The sequence below is a fragment of the Mya arenaria genome, chromosome 13 (assembly GCF_026914265.1).
Source record: "Mya arenaria isolate MELC-2E11 chromosome 13, ASM2691426v1".
Taxonomy (NCBI): domain Eukaryota; kingdom Metazoa; phylum Mollusca; class Bivalvia; order Myida; family Myidae; genus Mya; species Mya arenaria.
This window is the reverse complement of record NC_069134.1, coordinates 66,075,945-66,092,390: the sequence shown is the minus strand read 5'-3', so window position 1 is coordinate 66,092,390 and position 16,446 is coordinate 66,075,945. Positions and strand designations below refer to the sequence as shown.

General features: G+C 34.3%; 1 protein-coding gene across 1 annotated transcript in view; it reads right to left on the bottom strand.

The window, feature by feature from the left end:
• Window positions 1–784: 784 nt before the first annotated feature.
• Window positions 785–16,446, bottom strand: part of LOC128214146 (tetratricopeptide repeat protein 39B-like) — a 31,593-nt gene continuing 15,931 nt past the window's right edge. Inside the window, exons 10-18 of the mRNA XM_052920435.1 lie at window positions 16,240–16,307; window positions 14,982–15,041; window positions 14,465–14,556; window positions 13,636–13,791; window positions 12,940–13,057; window positions 12,288–12,399; window positions 11,282–11,399; window positions 6,082–6,198; window positions 785–5,428 (exon numbers count right to left, since the gene is read on the bottom strand). Coding sequence (XP_052776395.1) covers window positions 5,182–5,428; window positions 6,082–6,198; window positions 11,282–11,399; window positions 12,288–12,399; window positions 12,940–13,057; window positions 13,636–13,791; window positions 14,465–14,556; window positions 14,982–15,041; window positions 16,240–16,307 — 1,088 coding nt within the window. The 3' untranslated portion in view covers window positions 785–5,181. The remainder of the gene's footprint in view (window positions 5,429–6,081; window positions 6,199–11,281; window positions 11,400–12,287; window positions 12,400–12,939; window positions 13,058–13,635; window positions 13,792–14,464; window positions 14,557–14,981; window positions 15,042–16,239; window positions 16,308–16,446) is intronic.

The window sequence follows — 16,446 nt, the reverse complement described above, 5'->3', positions numbered from 1 at the left end:
AAATTACAAAGGGTATTTGATATTCTTCAGTGTATAGTTGTTAATTTCATACTTTCAAGGTATATTTAAGATGCTAACCATTTCATTAATAATTGAAAGTTTAAAGAGGTGGGGAAATTAAAATAGTGGAGAAATTAGGCCCATTGACATATAAGAAGTTTGATAAAAAAAAAAATGTTCAAATTGACAATGTGAATATGGTCATTTTTCACATATTCAGCTCCAAAACAAATTGTGTGATCTGGCTGATTATCAAACTTAGCCCACATAATCTCAAGTCAAGGTAATCATCTTAAAGAAGATTGGATTAGAATCGCTTGACTTTGAGTGTATAAAAGTAATTTCAGGAAGGGTCAGACTGGTCATTAATTATGCTTGAAATGTAAAACATTCTTACCAAATTTGGTAGAATTTTGATAAAATATGGAGAGCAGACAAGGTTACTTTGGTGAAATATTCATATTCAAGGGCAATAACTCCTGGAAATATTTTGGTCAGAGTATTATTTGCATATATTCTTTCTAGGTTTCATATGCTTTCAAATGATGCAAAATTTAAGCATCTTAAATGATGGATTCTAAGAAAGGAGGGAACACAAAAATGCTTGTGTTTTTTCTCACTTTGTTAATAATGGTGTTATCACAGACAAAGACACTTAAATATTTATTATTATTTATTTTACTTAAAAAATAACACTGATCATAGAGATATTAGTACCAGGGTACAGACTTTGTCCTTCTTAAAAAATAGTGTCTGTTGGATATGGATAGGTAAAACAATCAAATGAACAAATTATTTATTTCATGTATACCATGGGAAGGAAACAATTAAAATATGATAAAAAAATAATATTACAAAATTGATATAACAAGCAGACGAAATATCACAGCATTGTGAAACATAATAAACAATTAAACAATATTGATTAACAACATCAGCAAATCAGCGCAGGGCTTCCGTTAAAGGAAGTTTGGAAGCATATTACTCCCTACATATGGGTTAAAACTTCCATAATTGATTCTGTGGAAGTACAAAAACTTCATTAATCCTGAAGTAAACTTCCAAAGTTGAAAGCTCATGGAAGTTTAAAATATCAAAATCTTTCGTCAATATTGCTTTTATGATCACAATTTTAATCAGTATTAAAGTAAAATGAATTGTTATAATATAAATCTGTCAATTTGGCAAGTTAAAGTTGCATATCATTTGATTTTTAACATACTTGTTGAAAAAAAGTTAAAGGTATTGAATTCAGGAGACTTAAAAAGCACATTTCAGTGAAATAAAATAAAATTGATTAACAGGAAGTTCATACTTCCAGTTCCAAATCCATAATGGAAGCCCTGTCACTCAGACAGCATATCAACAAAACAAGAGCACCACAGGTGGATATCAGCGCTTGTCTGTTTTTGGTTTCAATGATAAAGGGGCACTTCTCAATAATAATAATAACTGCTTAAGCTGTGGGACTAGATACACGATGGTGTTGCAACTGGCAACATTTGTTTTAAGTTTCATTTGAATAATTTGGAACATATTTTTTTCTATGGGCATGCTTGTATAGGCGACACCAAGGCTACATAATCACGATACCTCGGCTTCCTTTCAAAATAACAGACAGGCCAGAAAAATAATTGACAAAAATGGACATTATGTGTACGAGAAATGACACTAATTGTGAATCATTTTGACAAATTTTGAATTGAGCCATTGACAATGGCACTGCAGACTGAATGACAATGCCAGTATGTTGTTTTGCAATATACCAAGGTGTTATTAAAGTCTGAGTTATGGGCATTGCCATATGATATGTGTCTCTGGAAACACAACAACGCTGATGACAACAACGATACCAAGGCTTTGGCAAAATGATGATTTTCTGCAAACACTGACAAGCTAAAACTGTAACTGACCATTCAGCTCATGCAGCATTTAAGTGTGAAGATGTTTGTGTATTAATCAGGACATGAGAAAAATACTCAAATATTGTAAACGTCATTGTTTCAAATTTTGCAATCTTACAATACCAGTAACCTTAAAAACTTAAATGGTGTAAAGTATACAGAAATAATGATCTAAATAATTATGACACATTAAAAATGTTATTGCTAAATCAGTTTATTTATCAATCATTAACATAGATATGGAATACATTTCTTCCCAATCTTATGTGGAATGACAATTTACAATCTGTATTTACATATTAAGATATCCCATGTTCAAATATTAGCCCTCCATTTTATTAGGCCATTTGGAAATACAATTGTAAATTAAATGTAAAATGTTGATGGCTGGTGCCACCTTGTAATGTTGGTATAATTGGAAAGGGTATTACTCTCTGGTCACAAAAAAGTATAATAAATGACTGAAAATACATCACAGATAATGTTATCATGGCAGTTAGTATTTTTTGTTCTTAATTTCCACTGAAAACAGAAGTGAAATTTCGCATTTCTGTTCCTTGGATACAGTGCTCCGGCTAAGCCTAAATAGCAGAGGGGAGCTCCCTTCTACCCTTTTTTGTCACCCTGCTGCATTTTCACTATGCTCTGCTGAGCCTTTTTGTTTGACAGAGCCCTCTTTGCTGATAATGAACTATATTTGATATTTATTGGACATACATGTACTGTCAAGTCAATTTTTAGAAATTAGTATAAAAATGATAAATGTACACAATTTTGACACTTAAGTAAAAATAACAGCTAAGGTATTCATAACAAACTATTGTTATTAAAAGTAGCTACAACACATGCTCAATATAAATTGAACATTGGCCCTTGCAAGAGCCCCATTAAGGCTCATTCAAAGCGCATGAATGTGCCCTTTCTGACCTAGCACCCTGCCCTTTTCAAATCCTGGCTGGAGCACTGGGATATCTTTAATCCTAAAACAATTCATGTTTCAATTTTGATTAACCAAGTAGTTTAGTTTTTGATTTAACAAAACATAATTAGGGCCAGCCACCTTCTCAACAAGAGTATCTCACAATCAAATGGCTGAGTAGCTATATTAGACTTTTTTTGTTTTACAATCATGATGAAAGTTGCATTTACTCATGCTAAGTCACCCTCGAAACACTTGGTTGTTAAGTTAAGGTATTATTGATATGATTTTGCAAGTAAATCTTTCAATTTAGTTTGAAACACTCGCTTCACATTTAACTGAAATTCTTTAACAATATTTTGTTGTACACTCGTTGAAAAGATGGCCACAATTAAGAATTAGACTTCAGTGATAAAGAATTCTTAGCCTTTTAAGCAAACAACTGGTATAATAGCTGGATAATCTGAAGTAAGATATGAAATGAATTATTACCCCATACTTTATTAAATATAACAGCTTATATAGCACTGTGCTAGGTAGGCCCTATTTATTTTAGTATTGCCAATTTTTATCAAGGGAAGCAAATCATGTCAATTTATATTGACAAATTGAGTTGGGTTATTTCCCTTGATTATAATTTAGACCACATGACAATCATCATGATTTCCAACAATTCACATCCATTATGCAGCATATAAAATACTGTGATATCTTATTAAAATACATTAAAAACTAAATACATTGAGCACATAATGATGTGGGTTTTTTTCCAAAAATGTCACATTCTAATTCATAATGAATTGAAAATATAAAAAAAAGAAAAGAAAAAAAATGTGATGAAATAATGAATACTATATAAAAAATGAACATATTTTTGTACACATAGTGTTATTCTGCCAGGTACCCAGTACGGTAAGCTACAGCATGTTTTTAATGGCAAGTTTGGTTTTCAACAGTCACATTTTTTTTTATATTAATGAAATAATTAGAATATTTTCCGCAGGATCAGTATGAATCTTTATACACAACATTCTTAAAGGCCTAGTCTAAGCCTTCTTTGAGTGACCCCCCCCCCCCTAAAAAAACAACGTGTACAGTACACAACTTCTGTGTATTGATCTTTATCAATTAAAAGGTTTATCTCAATTTTCATCTGATAATGATTGACATATTTCCTATCACAGAAAGCACTTGAATGTAGCTTAATTGTGGGACAGATGTTAGCTCATATGAATCAAAGTTGAGGAGGTTTTCTGCTTTCTTGGTAGAAACTAGTAAATGGTGACCATGAGAACCTTGGATGGGGGTGGGGGGGGGGGCTCAAATGCTTGAACTCCTGGGCTTGAACCATAGACCTCCTGGGACAGAGGCAGACACCTTAACCACTACTCCACTCTCATATTTTTAAATGCTTTATAATTTTTTATTTAACCTATTGAAATTCAAAATAGATACAGTGCAACATTTTTTGTTTGTCCAAAGGATCATTCTATGACATTCAAGCTGTGGAATTAATTTACCTACAGAGTATAAAATATTATAAAAATAAACAGAATATATATATATAAATATATAACTGAGTTAAACTGACTATGTTCAGACAAAAGAAATTTAAAAATGCTTAAATATTGCACATCTGCCATTGAGCGGACGTCAAAATGAGCATCGGAAATGATCACACAAAATAGCCTAAAAACTTCATGTAAATAAAATGACTTAAATACAAGAATCCTGATCCGAGTTTCTGGGACATGTACACTTCTCATGGCATAGAGATCTTCTTTCAGCAAATTGTAAATTATGAAAAAAGAGAAGTTAATATTACCATTTGAATAACTCATTTTTTAATAAAATAATTTGATATATATTTTTTCAACTTTTTGAACCAGTTCTCTCTGAAGATTGATATTGTAAAAAATTATCTACTATGTCATCTTTAAATTATAACTAGAATTATGCAAATAGGATATGTCACCTGTAAGCCATAACCATTGTCATTCACAAGTTATCGATTGGAAATGAAAGTGTCGTGTGGACAACGCCCCACACAGCAATTCCTACTATAGAGAAATATCTTTAACTTTCAATTCAAAACATAAAAGAGCAATAAAAAAAATGTCAAGATGAGGCCATATTTCTAGCTCATTTCATAGCATGCTTTTCTTATCTCTGTTCTTAATAATATTTATCAAAAATTTATACATACAATTTCAGACTAGAAACAAGTCTTAGTCTATTGTTATTTCTTTGAACCTTCATATTTATCAACTCAATCAAATACTAAGAAAGTTGATCAGTTTATACTTATCACAATACAACGACTAATAAAATTCTATGAATATGACTAATAAGTTTACATCAAGCTATGCCGGTAGCACCATTAACAACAGTACTCTCAGGTATTGGACCATCATCAAGGGGGCTAACTTCTTTCACTGGAGATGACATTGGAGTGACTTCCCTTGGTGGACTGGGACACTCATTTTCATCCTTGCTTAGCGATTCTGAGACTGGGTCCTCTTCAACCATCTGGCTTAGACTGAGGCGTGTGGCGTGGATGCGGAAATGAAGACGTGATTCTAGCAAGTATCCCTTGTAGTTTTTCCTGAATTTAGCAAAGTACATACATGAATATATCGATACATGAATAATAAAAAATAGTTAAATTACTTGAATCATTATCATATATTAATTAATCATATAAAATAATGGGACTATTTCCCATCTTGGTGGTAATGTGTACCAAGTAGCAGTGATCCACAAAAATTGTAAGGAATTTTTTGCTCCACAAACTCCAATATATTTAAACCATTATTCCAAATACCGTTTATCTGAAGTTATCGCCATTTTGAAATAATTTTTTGGTTCTGAACTCAGTCATCTCATAGTTTTCACACCATACTGGGACAGCATGCAGGCATTAGTTTGAGGTGATAATGAAGAACATTATTATGTATAATCAAATGTCAACTTCAAGCACCAACAACTCTTGGTCCTACAATCCATAATGGTAGTGATTCGTACCAAGTATCGTAGTAAAAAATGAATATTGTTTCAGCCATATTAATATTATCAATTGATTGATAGGCAGCATTTACTGCAGACAAGTCACATTTAGCTGATGATAAAGAAACTTTGATCTAGGCAAATGATGTTTGTTACAAACCAAACTTAGCTAAAACTGTATTTAATGGTTATTTGACGCAAGCTCTACCTGTTTAAAGTCACTCTGCCATCATATAATTATGTGATACTAACTTAGCAGCCTCAAGATGTTTTTTCACTTCTGGTATACGTCGCTGATCCAGACACAGGATTGCCAGCTCAAGCGTCGCGTACGGTGGAATGTATGTATCCACCTTGATGCGCTTCTCACTGAAATGTAATTTTTGAGGTATAATTTGAAACATATTTAATTTGATAATTATTATATGTTAACCTTCAAACAGTGCATTAGTTGGTTGTCACTTGTATTGTTTCTGTATAATTTAGTGATATAATTTTGAACTTTTCAAAACAATATTTATCCAAGCAATGTGCGAGTCACATGAATTTTCTCTACTTTTGAATATTATTTTACAAAGAAAAATCCTTATTGCATCAAAAAGATCAAAATACTAAATGGGCATGGAATCAGAGTGATTTTAATGGCCATTGTAAAAAATGGTTTGTTTACATACAGTCTCTGTTATACAAGCATATTTTTGTAGAAAAAATAGCTTTGAGCTTAGTGAGTATGTTCTGTAAAATTATACATGAATGTGTGACATAGTCAGCAAAAATGAGTTCTGTGGAAGAAAAATTGACATTATCATTTCTGCAACGTTTCCTGCCTCATAAGCAGGCAATCATAGCTATGAGTATACATTCCAATTCATTCAGAACACCTAGACCTTTTTCCATCGAAACCAACCTCAGATGTATATGAATGGTTTATTATGTCAGAAATCTTCACATCTAACTACTGCAAGTATATTGCCTAGCAGTTAAATTTAGCAGTTATAAACTAAATGTCTTTAATGTTGGGAATCTTAATTACTTATACATTTATAAACATCTATACACGTCACTGGCCATCATTTTAAACTTCGATATACTAAATACAGGTTAAAACACAAGAATTAATTAATATTATTATTTAAAAGATTTTAAACTACTTCTACTGATACACCAGTAAAACAATGTTGATGGAAAATGGCCAAGGTATTTCGAATGACTCATATGGTGGCATATGTTCGAAAAGGTTCTTAAATTAAACTAGAGATTGCTTTTTTGAAAAAGCGCTTGTCTCCCCTATTGTGTGGTCGTAGCTGAGAAAAAATAAATGATGGACATGAAATTTGTAACTTTGGACTGGAGACAAACCAACAGTGAAGTTTGGTTTATTCGATTATATTAAATAGTGAAGAGAAGAAAGTGTTGTTGATTAATCATGGAAAATGTAAACGAAGTTTGCATTGTATGAAGTTCCTGGGCGCAAGCGTTATTCAATTATTGATCGGAAACCATTTTTCAGCTCACAGTCATCGTGACCATGACCTTTTACCTACTGATCACAACATCAATAGGGATCATCTACATAACCAACTTGCATACCAAGTATTAAGTTCTTGGGTGCAAGTGTTCTTTAGTTACTGAGCGGTAACCATTTCTTCAACTCAAGGTCATGGCAACCTTGACCTTTGACCTACTGATCTCAAAATCAATAGGGGTCATCTACTAGTCATGACCGACTAGCGTACCAAGAATGAAGTTCCTGGGTACAAGCGTTCTTAAGTTATTGAGCAGAAACCATTTTTAAGCTTAAGGTCACCGCCAACGTATCATTTTTTACCTGAAGGTAACCTTGACCTTTGACCTTTTGATCTGAAAATCAATAGGGGTCATCTTCTAGTCATGAACAACTAGCTTACCAAGTATGAAGTTCCTGAAACCAAAGGATCTTTAGTTATTGAGCGGAAACTTTTTCTTCACTTCAAGGTCATGGCAACCTTGACCTTTGACCTAGTGATCTCAAAATCAATATGGGTCATCTTCTAGTCATGACCAACTAGCATACCAAGTATGAAATTCCTGGTTGCAAGCGTTCTCTAGTTATTGAGCGGAAACAGTTTCTTCACCTCAAGGTCACGGTGACCTTGACCATTGACCTACTGATCTCAAAATCAATAGGAGTCATCTACTAGTCATGAACAACTATGAAGTTCCTGGGTACAAGCTTTCTTTAGTTATTGAGCAGAAACCATTTTTAAGCTTAAGGTCACTGCCAACATAACATTTTTTACCTGAAGGTAACCTTGACCTTTGACCTTTTGATCTCAAAATCAATATGAGTCATCTAATAGTCATGAACAACTAGCATACCAAGTATGAAGTTCCTGGACCCAAAGGATCTTTAGTTATTGAGTGGAAACCGTTTCTTCACCTCAAGGTCACGTTGACCCTGATCTTTGACCTAGTGACCCCAAATTCAATAGGGGTCATCTACTAGTCATTACCAACTAGCATACCATGTATGAAGTTCCTGGGTCTAAGAGTTCTATAGTTATTGGGCGGAAACGAAGTGTGACGTACTGACTGACTGACTGACAGACTGATGGACTGACTGACGGACAGGGCAAAAACAATATGTCTCCCCATGAATGGGGGAGACATAAAGATATTACACGCAAATGATTTTTACATGGAAGGTCACCACGACCTTGACTATTGACCTTGTTACCCCCAAAACAATTGGGATCATCTAGACATCATGACCAACCTCACTTCAAAGTTTGGTGAACCTAGATCAAAGCATTCTCCTGATATTGCACGGAAATATTTTTTTACATTAGAGGTCACAGCGACGTTGACCTTTGACCTTGTGACCCCCCAAAATATAGAAGTTTTCTAAACCTCATGATCAACCTCCCTACCAAGTTTGGTGAACCTAGGTCAAACCATTCTCAAGATATTGAGCGGAAATGTTTTTTACATTGGGGGTCGCCGCGACCTTGACCTTTGACCTAGTGACCCCAAAAACAATAGGGATCTTCTACACCTCATGACCAACCTCCCTACCAAGTTTGGTGAACCTTGGTCAAACCGTTCTCAAGATTTTGAGCAGAAATGTTTTTTATATTGGGGGTCGCCGCGACCTTGACCTTTGACCTAGTGACCCCAAAAACAATAGGGATCCTCTACACCTCACGACCAACCTCCCTACCAAGTTTGGTGATCCTAGGTCATGCGGTTTTCCAGTTATCGATCGGAAACGAAGTGTGACGTACGGACGGACTGACGGACTACCAGACTGACGGACAGGGCAAAAACAATATGTCTCCCCCAGAGAGGGGGAGACATAATTAAACACAAAGTGTGTTTTGTAATCCAATGTCTGGGTTTAAAGTTATTTTCGTAGTTAAGGTTAAAACATCAACAAAACTCATTTTCACAGAGATCCTCATATTTCTGTCTTATCTAAGTCACCAGACACTACAGCCAAAGTGTTCACCGGTGGGCTGCATGTTTTGTTAAGGCAAAATTTGTGACTATAAACATAGAAAAGATAAATCCTTGATTAAGTTTGCTTTATGTAGTACTGGTTATCTTTAGAACAATGTCATATACATATATCAGACATCAACATATCAATGTGTTATCATCAATGTATAAATACATAATCACCGAGGGTATCATTTATAAACCTTGTACCCCAGGATAGCAAAGTAAGTTGGAAATATTTACCTAAGTTAACATTTACTATTTATCTTAGTATGGGAAAACAGTGAATCCACTATATCTAATAATTGTTCAACTGGAATAAGTTATTGCTGGACAAACCATGATCAACTAATTACATCTCTCTGTGAAAGCATTTGAGGCCATAACATTATAATGGAAGACTGTTCAAATGAAGAAAACCATTGTGATAAAACCAGAGGGGAAACAAGAGACAAATCTCCAGGAAACGGACCAGCTATTCCAAAGCAACTAGCTGGTGTAGATAACAACATCACAGCTGATAGTCAAGATGGACCAGACACTTCTAGTGATCAAGATGACAGAGTAAACAATCATGATGATTTTCTAGTGTCAGAAGCATTCTATGACTTTCGTTGTGAAATATGCAAGAAGCACAGGAAAAATGAAGAGGCCAAAAGATACTGTCGTGATTGTGAAATACATATGTGCAATACATGTGTCTCTCAACACGACGTCTTCCCAAAAAATCAGGACCATATTTGTGAACTAATCATTGAGAAATCTGATCATTCAGTTCACCATGAGAGTGATGCAAAAGTCTGTGGAGTATATGACATCTGTCAACTTGCTGACGATTCCTTTTTGCTTGCAGATGGAAATAACAAATGCATCAAAAGAATGGATGCTGGTTTTAATGTAATAAATGTTCTATCTTGTAATGAGAAACCTATCAGCGTGTGTGAAGTAACTTCTGGTCAGGCAGTTGTTGGTATACGATACACATACACAGGAAGAATCGACATTGTAGAAGTTGCAAGTGAAATGTCCGTAAAGTCTTCTTTTAACCTTGACAGTTCCATGGGGGCTGGTTTATTCAAATGAAAAATTATTCATTTGTGGAAGTACAATGGGCAGTGATTTGAAAAGTACATTTGTGCTTAGGCAAGGATATATAATGATATACAATTTGAATGGCCAAAGTCTGGGTATGATACCACCAAATATATCCTTGTTTGGAGAAAAGATATTTCAAAGGCCAAGGAATATTGCAAAAAATGCGTTCGAATCTTACTTGTATGTTGTTGATGAAACTAAGGGCATTCATGTTTTCAATCATAAGTTTCAAAAACTACATACCATTGACCCACAAGAAAACTTCAAACCTATATTAAAGGGAATATGTTTGACCAACAAGCAACGAATCTTAGCATATAGTCGTAAAAGCAACACCCTCGTAGAAATTTGTCTTGACAGTTCCAAGCCTAAAATTCTGGCTTACTTAGATGACACGAAAATAGTAAGGGCTCTATGCTATGACAGAAACAACCAGACATTAGTTGTTGTAAACAAGGACTGTGATGAGTTGACAGTGTATCGTTTACATGGGAAAAGTTATTTTATGAAGTAGCTTATAAAAAGTAAAAGCATGATTTAAACTACAGGATTAACAGAAACGACCTCTGTAGTATTTTCTTTGTATTATACTGAAATACATTACTGATAAATCTTCAGTGCTAAAAGCAGCAAAACCAAACATAATGAGCTAAACTGGCCATGCTGAAAACCTACAAAATTTCTACGTTGTCTTTTTTTCGCTGTCACCTAAAACTAAGATTTCTATACAAAACAAGACACCACTATGTGTAACATTGTACCAACAAGCATGATTAAGACACCACTATGTGTAACATTGTACCAACAAGCATGATTAATATGATTTTGTTATTAATTGTTTTCTTTTTTGTGAAATAAAGAAGATTAACTGATGACCTACTTTTGTAGGATTTCCAGGAAGCACTGTTCTGCCTGCAGAAACTGTCCCCGAAACTTTTGACACACACCTTTCAGTAGCAGAGCGAGGCAGTACTCATCAATATAATGACTGTAGTCATCTGCAAAAAAAAAAAAAAATTCAACAAACGCCAGAGGAAACAGATTTTCAATTTCTAATCCCATCTGCCCATCCAAAACTGGTTATCCCAACATTTTTCTTTAACAAAGATTCTTCCCCTGCAAGAAGTGGTTGAATATCAGGGAAAACTGACTGAAACTTTTCTTCAAAAAGTATCTTAAAATACGCCAATCTGCCTTTAAAAAAATAAATTGGATGAGAATCTTACAACAAATTTCTCTGGCCCATAAAAAATATTTATTTGTACATTTGTTTGCAAACAGTTACACTATTGATAAATTGGAAATAAAATGACATGGAGCTTACCCAATCTTTTTAAAATGCTAATGACAGTTAAAACAATGAAAACATTAAACAAGGCTTCTGCAAATCGGATATGAGGCAGTCGGGAGGAAGGTCAATAGTAAAGTAAAGGTTACCATGACCACGACCTTTGAATTCTAAATCAATATGGGTCATCTTCTGACAATGACCAGCATGCAAACAAAGTTTTGAAGACTCCACACCAAGTCATTTAAAAGTTCTTGATCGAAAACAAGAGTGTGACACAGACGAAGCTGATGTCAGTTAAAGCTATGCCTTTATGTCTTCCATGCTTTGCAGGTGACATAAAACCCCTTCCAATTGAATATAACTCTGTACAATTATGTACCAATTTTAATTAATTACCTCACAAAATAATAAATCCACTTAGTTAAGACCCCACAAAATGTCTTGTTTTAAAAGCTATGCTGGAAAAAAGCTCATTGAGCTAATGTTTCAGGTTAGCTTATACCTGACTTTAAATAAAGCTTCTTGTATCTCTTGTATCCTGTATCTTGTTGTAAGCTATGAACATTTAATGCTACTGGAAAATCCATGAACAAACCTTTGTTGGTGAGTATTTTGTTGATGGTGGTTTCTATGATGAGGAGGATGGGCTGTAGAAGGTCTTGTCTGGTCCCTATTATGTTGAAGCCGTTCCATGTGTAAATCAGCTCCTGGAAAATTATTCATGAATGCATGGTTGGTCGGGTCATCTGTGAAGCTGAATTGGTCAAACCCTTCAACTATCAAATTGTTCAATTGATAAATTGATCCAACCAGGGGCCAACCATTAAATTGTTCATTTGCTGAATTGATCAAACCATGAAATGTGCTCAATGGCTTTATTCATTCAACGCAATTGTCAACTGTGAAAACTGTTAATTAGCTGAATTGGTCTTAGCCCAGAGTCCTGTTGAAATTCTTATCTTGAGTTTTTCAAGCACTACATTTGTATTTTTCACTATCAAACCAGATCTAGACATTACATGTTATGTACAAAGATATATGCTAATTAAATAATAGCCATTTCAGTTGAATCTTGAAATCCAGATGAAATTGGCATCAATGCTGTCTTTTTAGGGCCACACAAAAAGTATATGCAGGAAATGTATGGTATTGTTTCCACTGTGAAGTTCAATATCATCATAAAGCTTTAAACACATTTCCATATTTCAACATTAAATTGCATTATTCTTGCCTGCATTTTTTCTTACCAAAGCTGGTAGGGTGAGATATCCCTTCTGGTCAAGGAAGCGCTTTGCTTTACTCACTGCAAACTTCTCTATGGGTATAGACTTTCCCGCTATCCGCTGTTTCAACCGGGGAACCTCCCTGTAAAATATGGTAAAATAATATATGTTCAATCTTATTGCAAAACTAATGTACATCTGTACCACATTGCGAGATGGATACAAAAATCATGTTGAGATTTATAAGCCAAACATATTTAATTTGTTGAAATATTTAAGAATGGATTACATTTGTTGAAGTAATACCATTACTATTTGGACGTCAAGACATGTGATTTTATTGTCATACAATAAACAGGCGAGATCATTTGAATTTGAAAAAATCACTCTAAAAGGTATAAAAATTGATTCAAAGGTGCCTTACTCGAGCTACACGTACAATCAGAGCTGCAGATAAGTCTTAATGGGCATAAATACACTTTAAAATATCCCAATAAAGATAAATAACAACCATCTGTTTGTATAAGTACAAACACAAATTGTCATAAGGGCATACAGTTACCTTGATCAATTTAATACCATTTGGGGAACTACCGTTTCCCTATATTGAATAAAACCAAGGTGAAAATTACACTTTACAAAATGACATATGAGCGTACAATACACTGAAAGTAAAAAAATATATCTTTAGCTTTGTACAAGGCATTACTGTTTTCTTACCCCATGAGGTACTCTAGATGTGTCTGGGAGTCCTCCGTCTGTTCACACATCATAAGGAACGTGGCCTTCTGGTATGTGTACGTGGCCTTGCTCCAGCGACTCTCCCGACACAGGATCTCCGCATACTTCATGCCCATCAACCAATCGCCCTTGAAACTGCAACAACATATTTGTCCTTATAGACAGGCATGCCCTAAAACGCACACAGGATTTTTTCTGGACATTTTGACAACTTAAGACTTGCAAAAAAGAAACCTAGTATCTCTTTTAATATTGCACTGGCCACCATTTTTTCCAGCACACTGCTTTCATATTGAACGATGGTAGGTTACACAAGGCTAATATTATAAACAACTCATTTTTGGTTCATAATGAGCGTGAAGGTTGATCAATTTGACACTCACCGTCTATAAGAACAAATATGGCACACACATTTTCATTACCCAGTCTCACATTATCTGTTCTTTTTGAACCTCTATATATCAATCCGAACTATAAAATTAATAACAAAACTCTACTTCAACCAGCATTCAATTTTTGAACTACCCGGTATATTTAATTAACATAAAAAAAAAATCAACAAGAGAACTGCAAGGATATGGGCATGTGCATAATGTCATAGAAAACATGTGTGCCAAGTTCAATTTAAATATAGATCTTTAAAATACTGATGGTTTACCAGTTATTGTCAATATTTAAGTTTTGCATGGCAACTTCAACAAGGATGACGGTGAAGCTGCCATCAATAATGGCAACACCAAGACAGTATGTCAAGTGTGTGACACACATATATCAAATCAAGCTGCACAGAAACAGTACAATGCTCTACCAGTGACACCACATGAGTTCCCAGTAGCAGAGATGGTGAAACTGTCGCCATTCCTGCTGTGACGCGATCGACTCCTCAAACTTCTCTACAGCCTGAAACATACATCAAACTGATAGCTCGAGCACATATGACCTGCAACTAAGTTGAAGCGGAAATGGGTTTTATCATGAATATTTTTATTAGGTCATAAGCAATTTTAGGTAATTCATATTTCTTTTTTTTATAAAACATACTTTGATAATATGCTGATAACAAATAACTTACAGTAAGATCATATTTTGATTGACACATTGCTTTGTTTTAAAAAAAATAACTCAACATAGTATAACCTAAATTTATTAAATAGTACCAGTAGCTAGATTCACTAAAGAATCATTGACGAAACTTCAAATATCATAAATCTGTATCAACGTCACAAATGGCAATAATTGGATGTTTTTATTTCCTTAATATCATTTATAAATAATTACGGTCATAAAGCAACTCTTGAAAGTATGTCACATGTGAAACAACCTACTTCGTCAATCTGACCACGAATTTCTGCCACACGACCAGCGTAGAACAGAAAAAGAGCGCCCTGAAAAATACCATCATCATAAGTGGGGGTTTCATTACCTAATAACAAGGGTAAGACACCCCTGTAAAACTTGATGCAAGCTTCCTTGTCCTAAGATCCCCCAATAAGCTTAGGAAAATAATAAATACAAGACTTTTCTTATCTTTAAGAATACAATTTTCCAACTTTTTACTACAAATATATCTTCGACAAATCACTGTCATCTAAACAAATTATCAATGGAATTTTCCCATCAGACATATTATGCACTGATTGGACAGTATTAAAATAACAAATAAGGTATCTTGATACTCAGAGGTTTTGTCAAGGGAAGAAGTGTTAAAATTTTCTGGTTCATGAAAACAGTATTAAGGTAAGCCATTCATCATAAGGATGCAAATATGTGTTATGCAATGTCACTTTTGAAATATTGATGGGTTTTAAATGTTTAAATATAAATAATGAAGGTTTCCCTGTATTATGTGCAATTCAAATATCAACATATTCTTACTTACTTCAGTTATTTACACAAACAGGATCTTTTTAAACAAATGTATTGCTTCGAGTTGTAGTTTATCCTTATTGACATATTTTTAAAGAAAGAACACAAAGTATATTCTCAAAGATAGTGCTTTGATTAATTTAGTTATTGAGTAATTATTTAAGAAATATAACACACCACTGAGGGTCATATGACATTATAAGGACCGGCCAGTCAGCAACCGAAGGTGTATATGGACCGAGGCGTAAGCCGAGGTCCATTTACCTTCGGGGGCTGACGAAGTGGTGTGTTATATTTCTTACGTTATACCGAACACTTTTAATTACAATTCAATATTTTTAAAGCGATTTAATTGTGTTTTATTGAAAAAAGCTAATAATGTTTACTTGAGACAAGTTTTCGCCATTGTGAAAATAGCAAGCTGCACTTACCAATTGTATGAAGTCAGCAGTCCATATTACATTTTTGGCGAGGTCCGGACCGGCCAAAAATATAATATGGACCCCTGACGTCATTAAACTAGATTTTCATCAAAATACAGTGATATACGGACCGATCGAGTTTATATATACAAAGAAGGGACAAATTCATGTGAGGTATAATATATATATATATTTATGGTAAGTATTTACGAGAAACCTGGGACAGGTCCTAGACAAGAGTTGCAAATGAAAGTGCTGAAATGTTAACATTGTAATGTACATCAAGCATACAGACCTTTGGATAAGTCTGTAAGCAAGGCTGAAGCAGCCTGTCAGCCATGTCTATATCACCATCTGCCAGGCCTGCAAAGGGAGATCACTCTAGGTAAACCATTAGATTAGAAGACAAATTGTTAGCATGCACTTAGGGTAATGTAGGGTAATGATGGTCATTAGCAAACAGGAATAATATTGATATGTTTTTGTGTTTACATTCATGCTA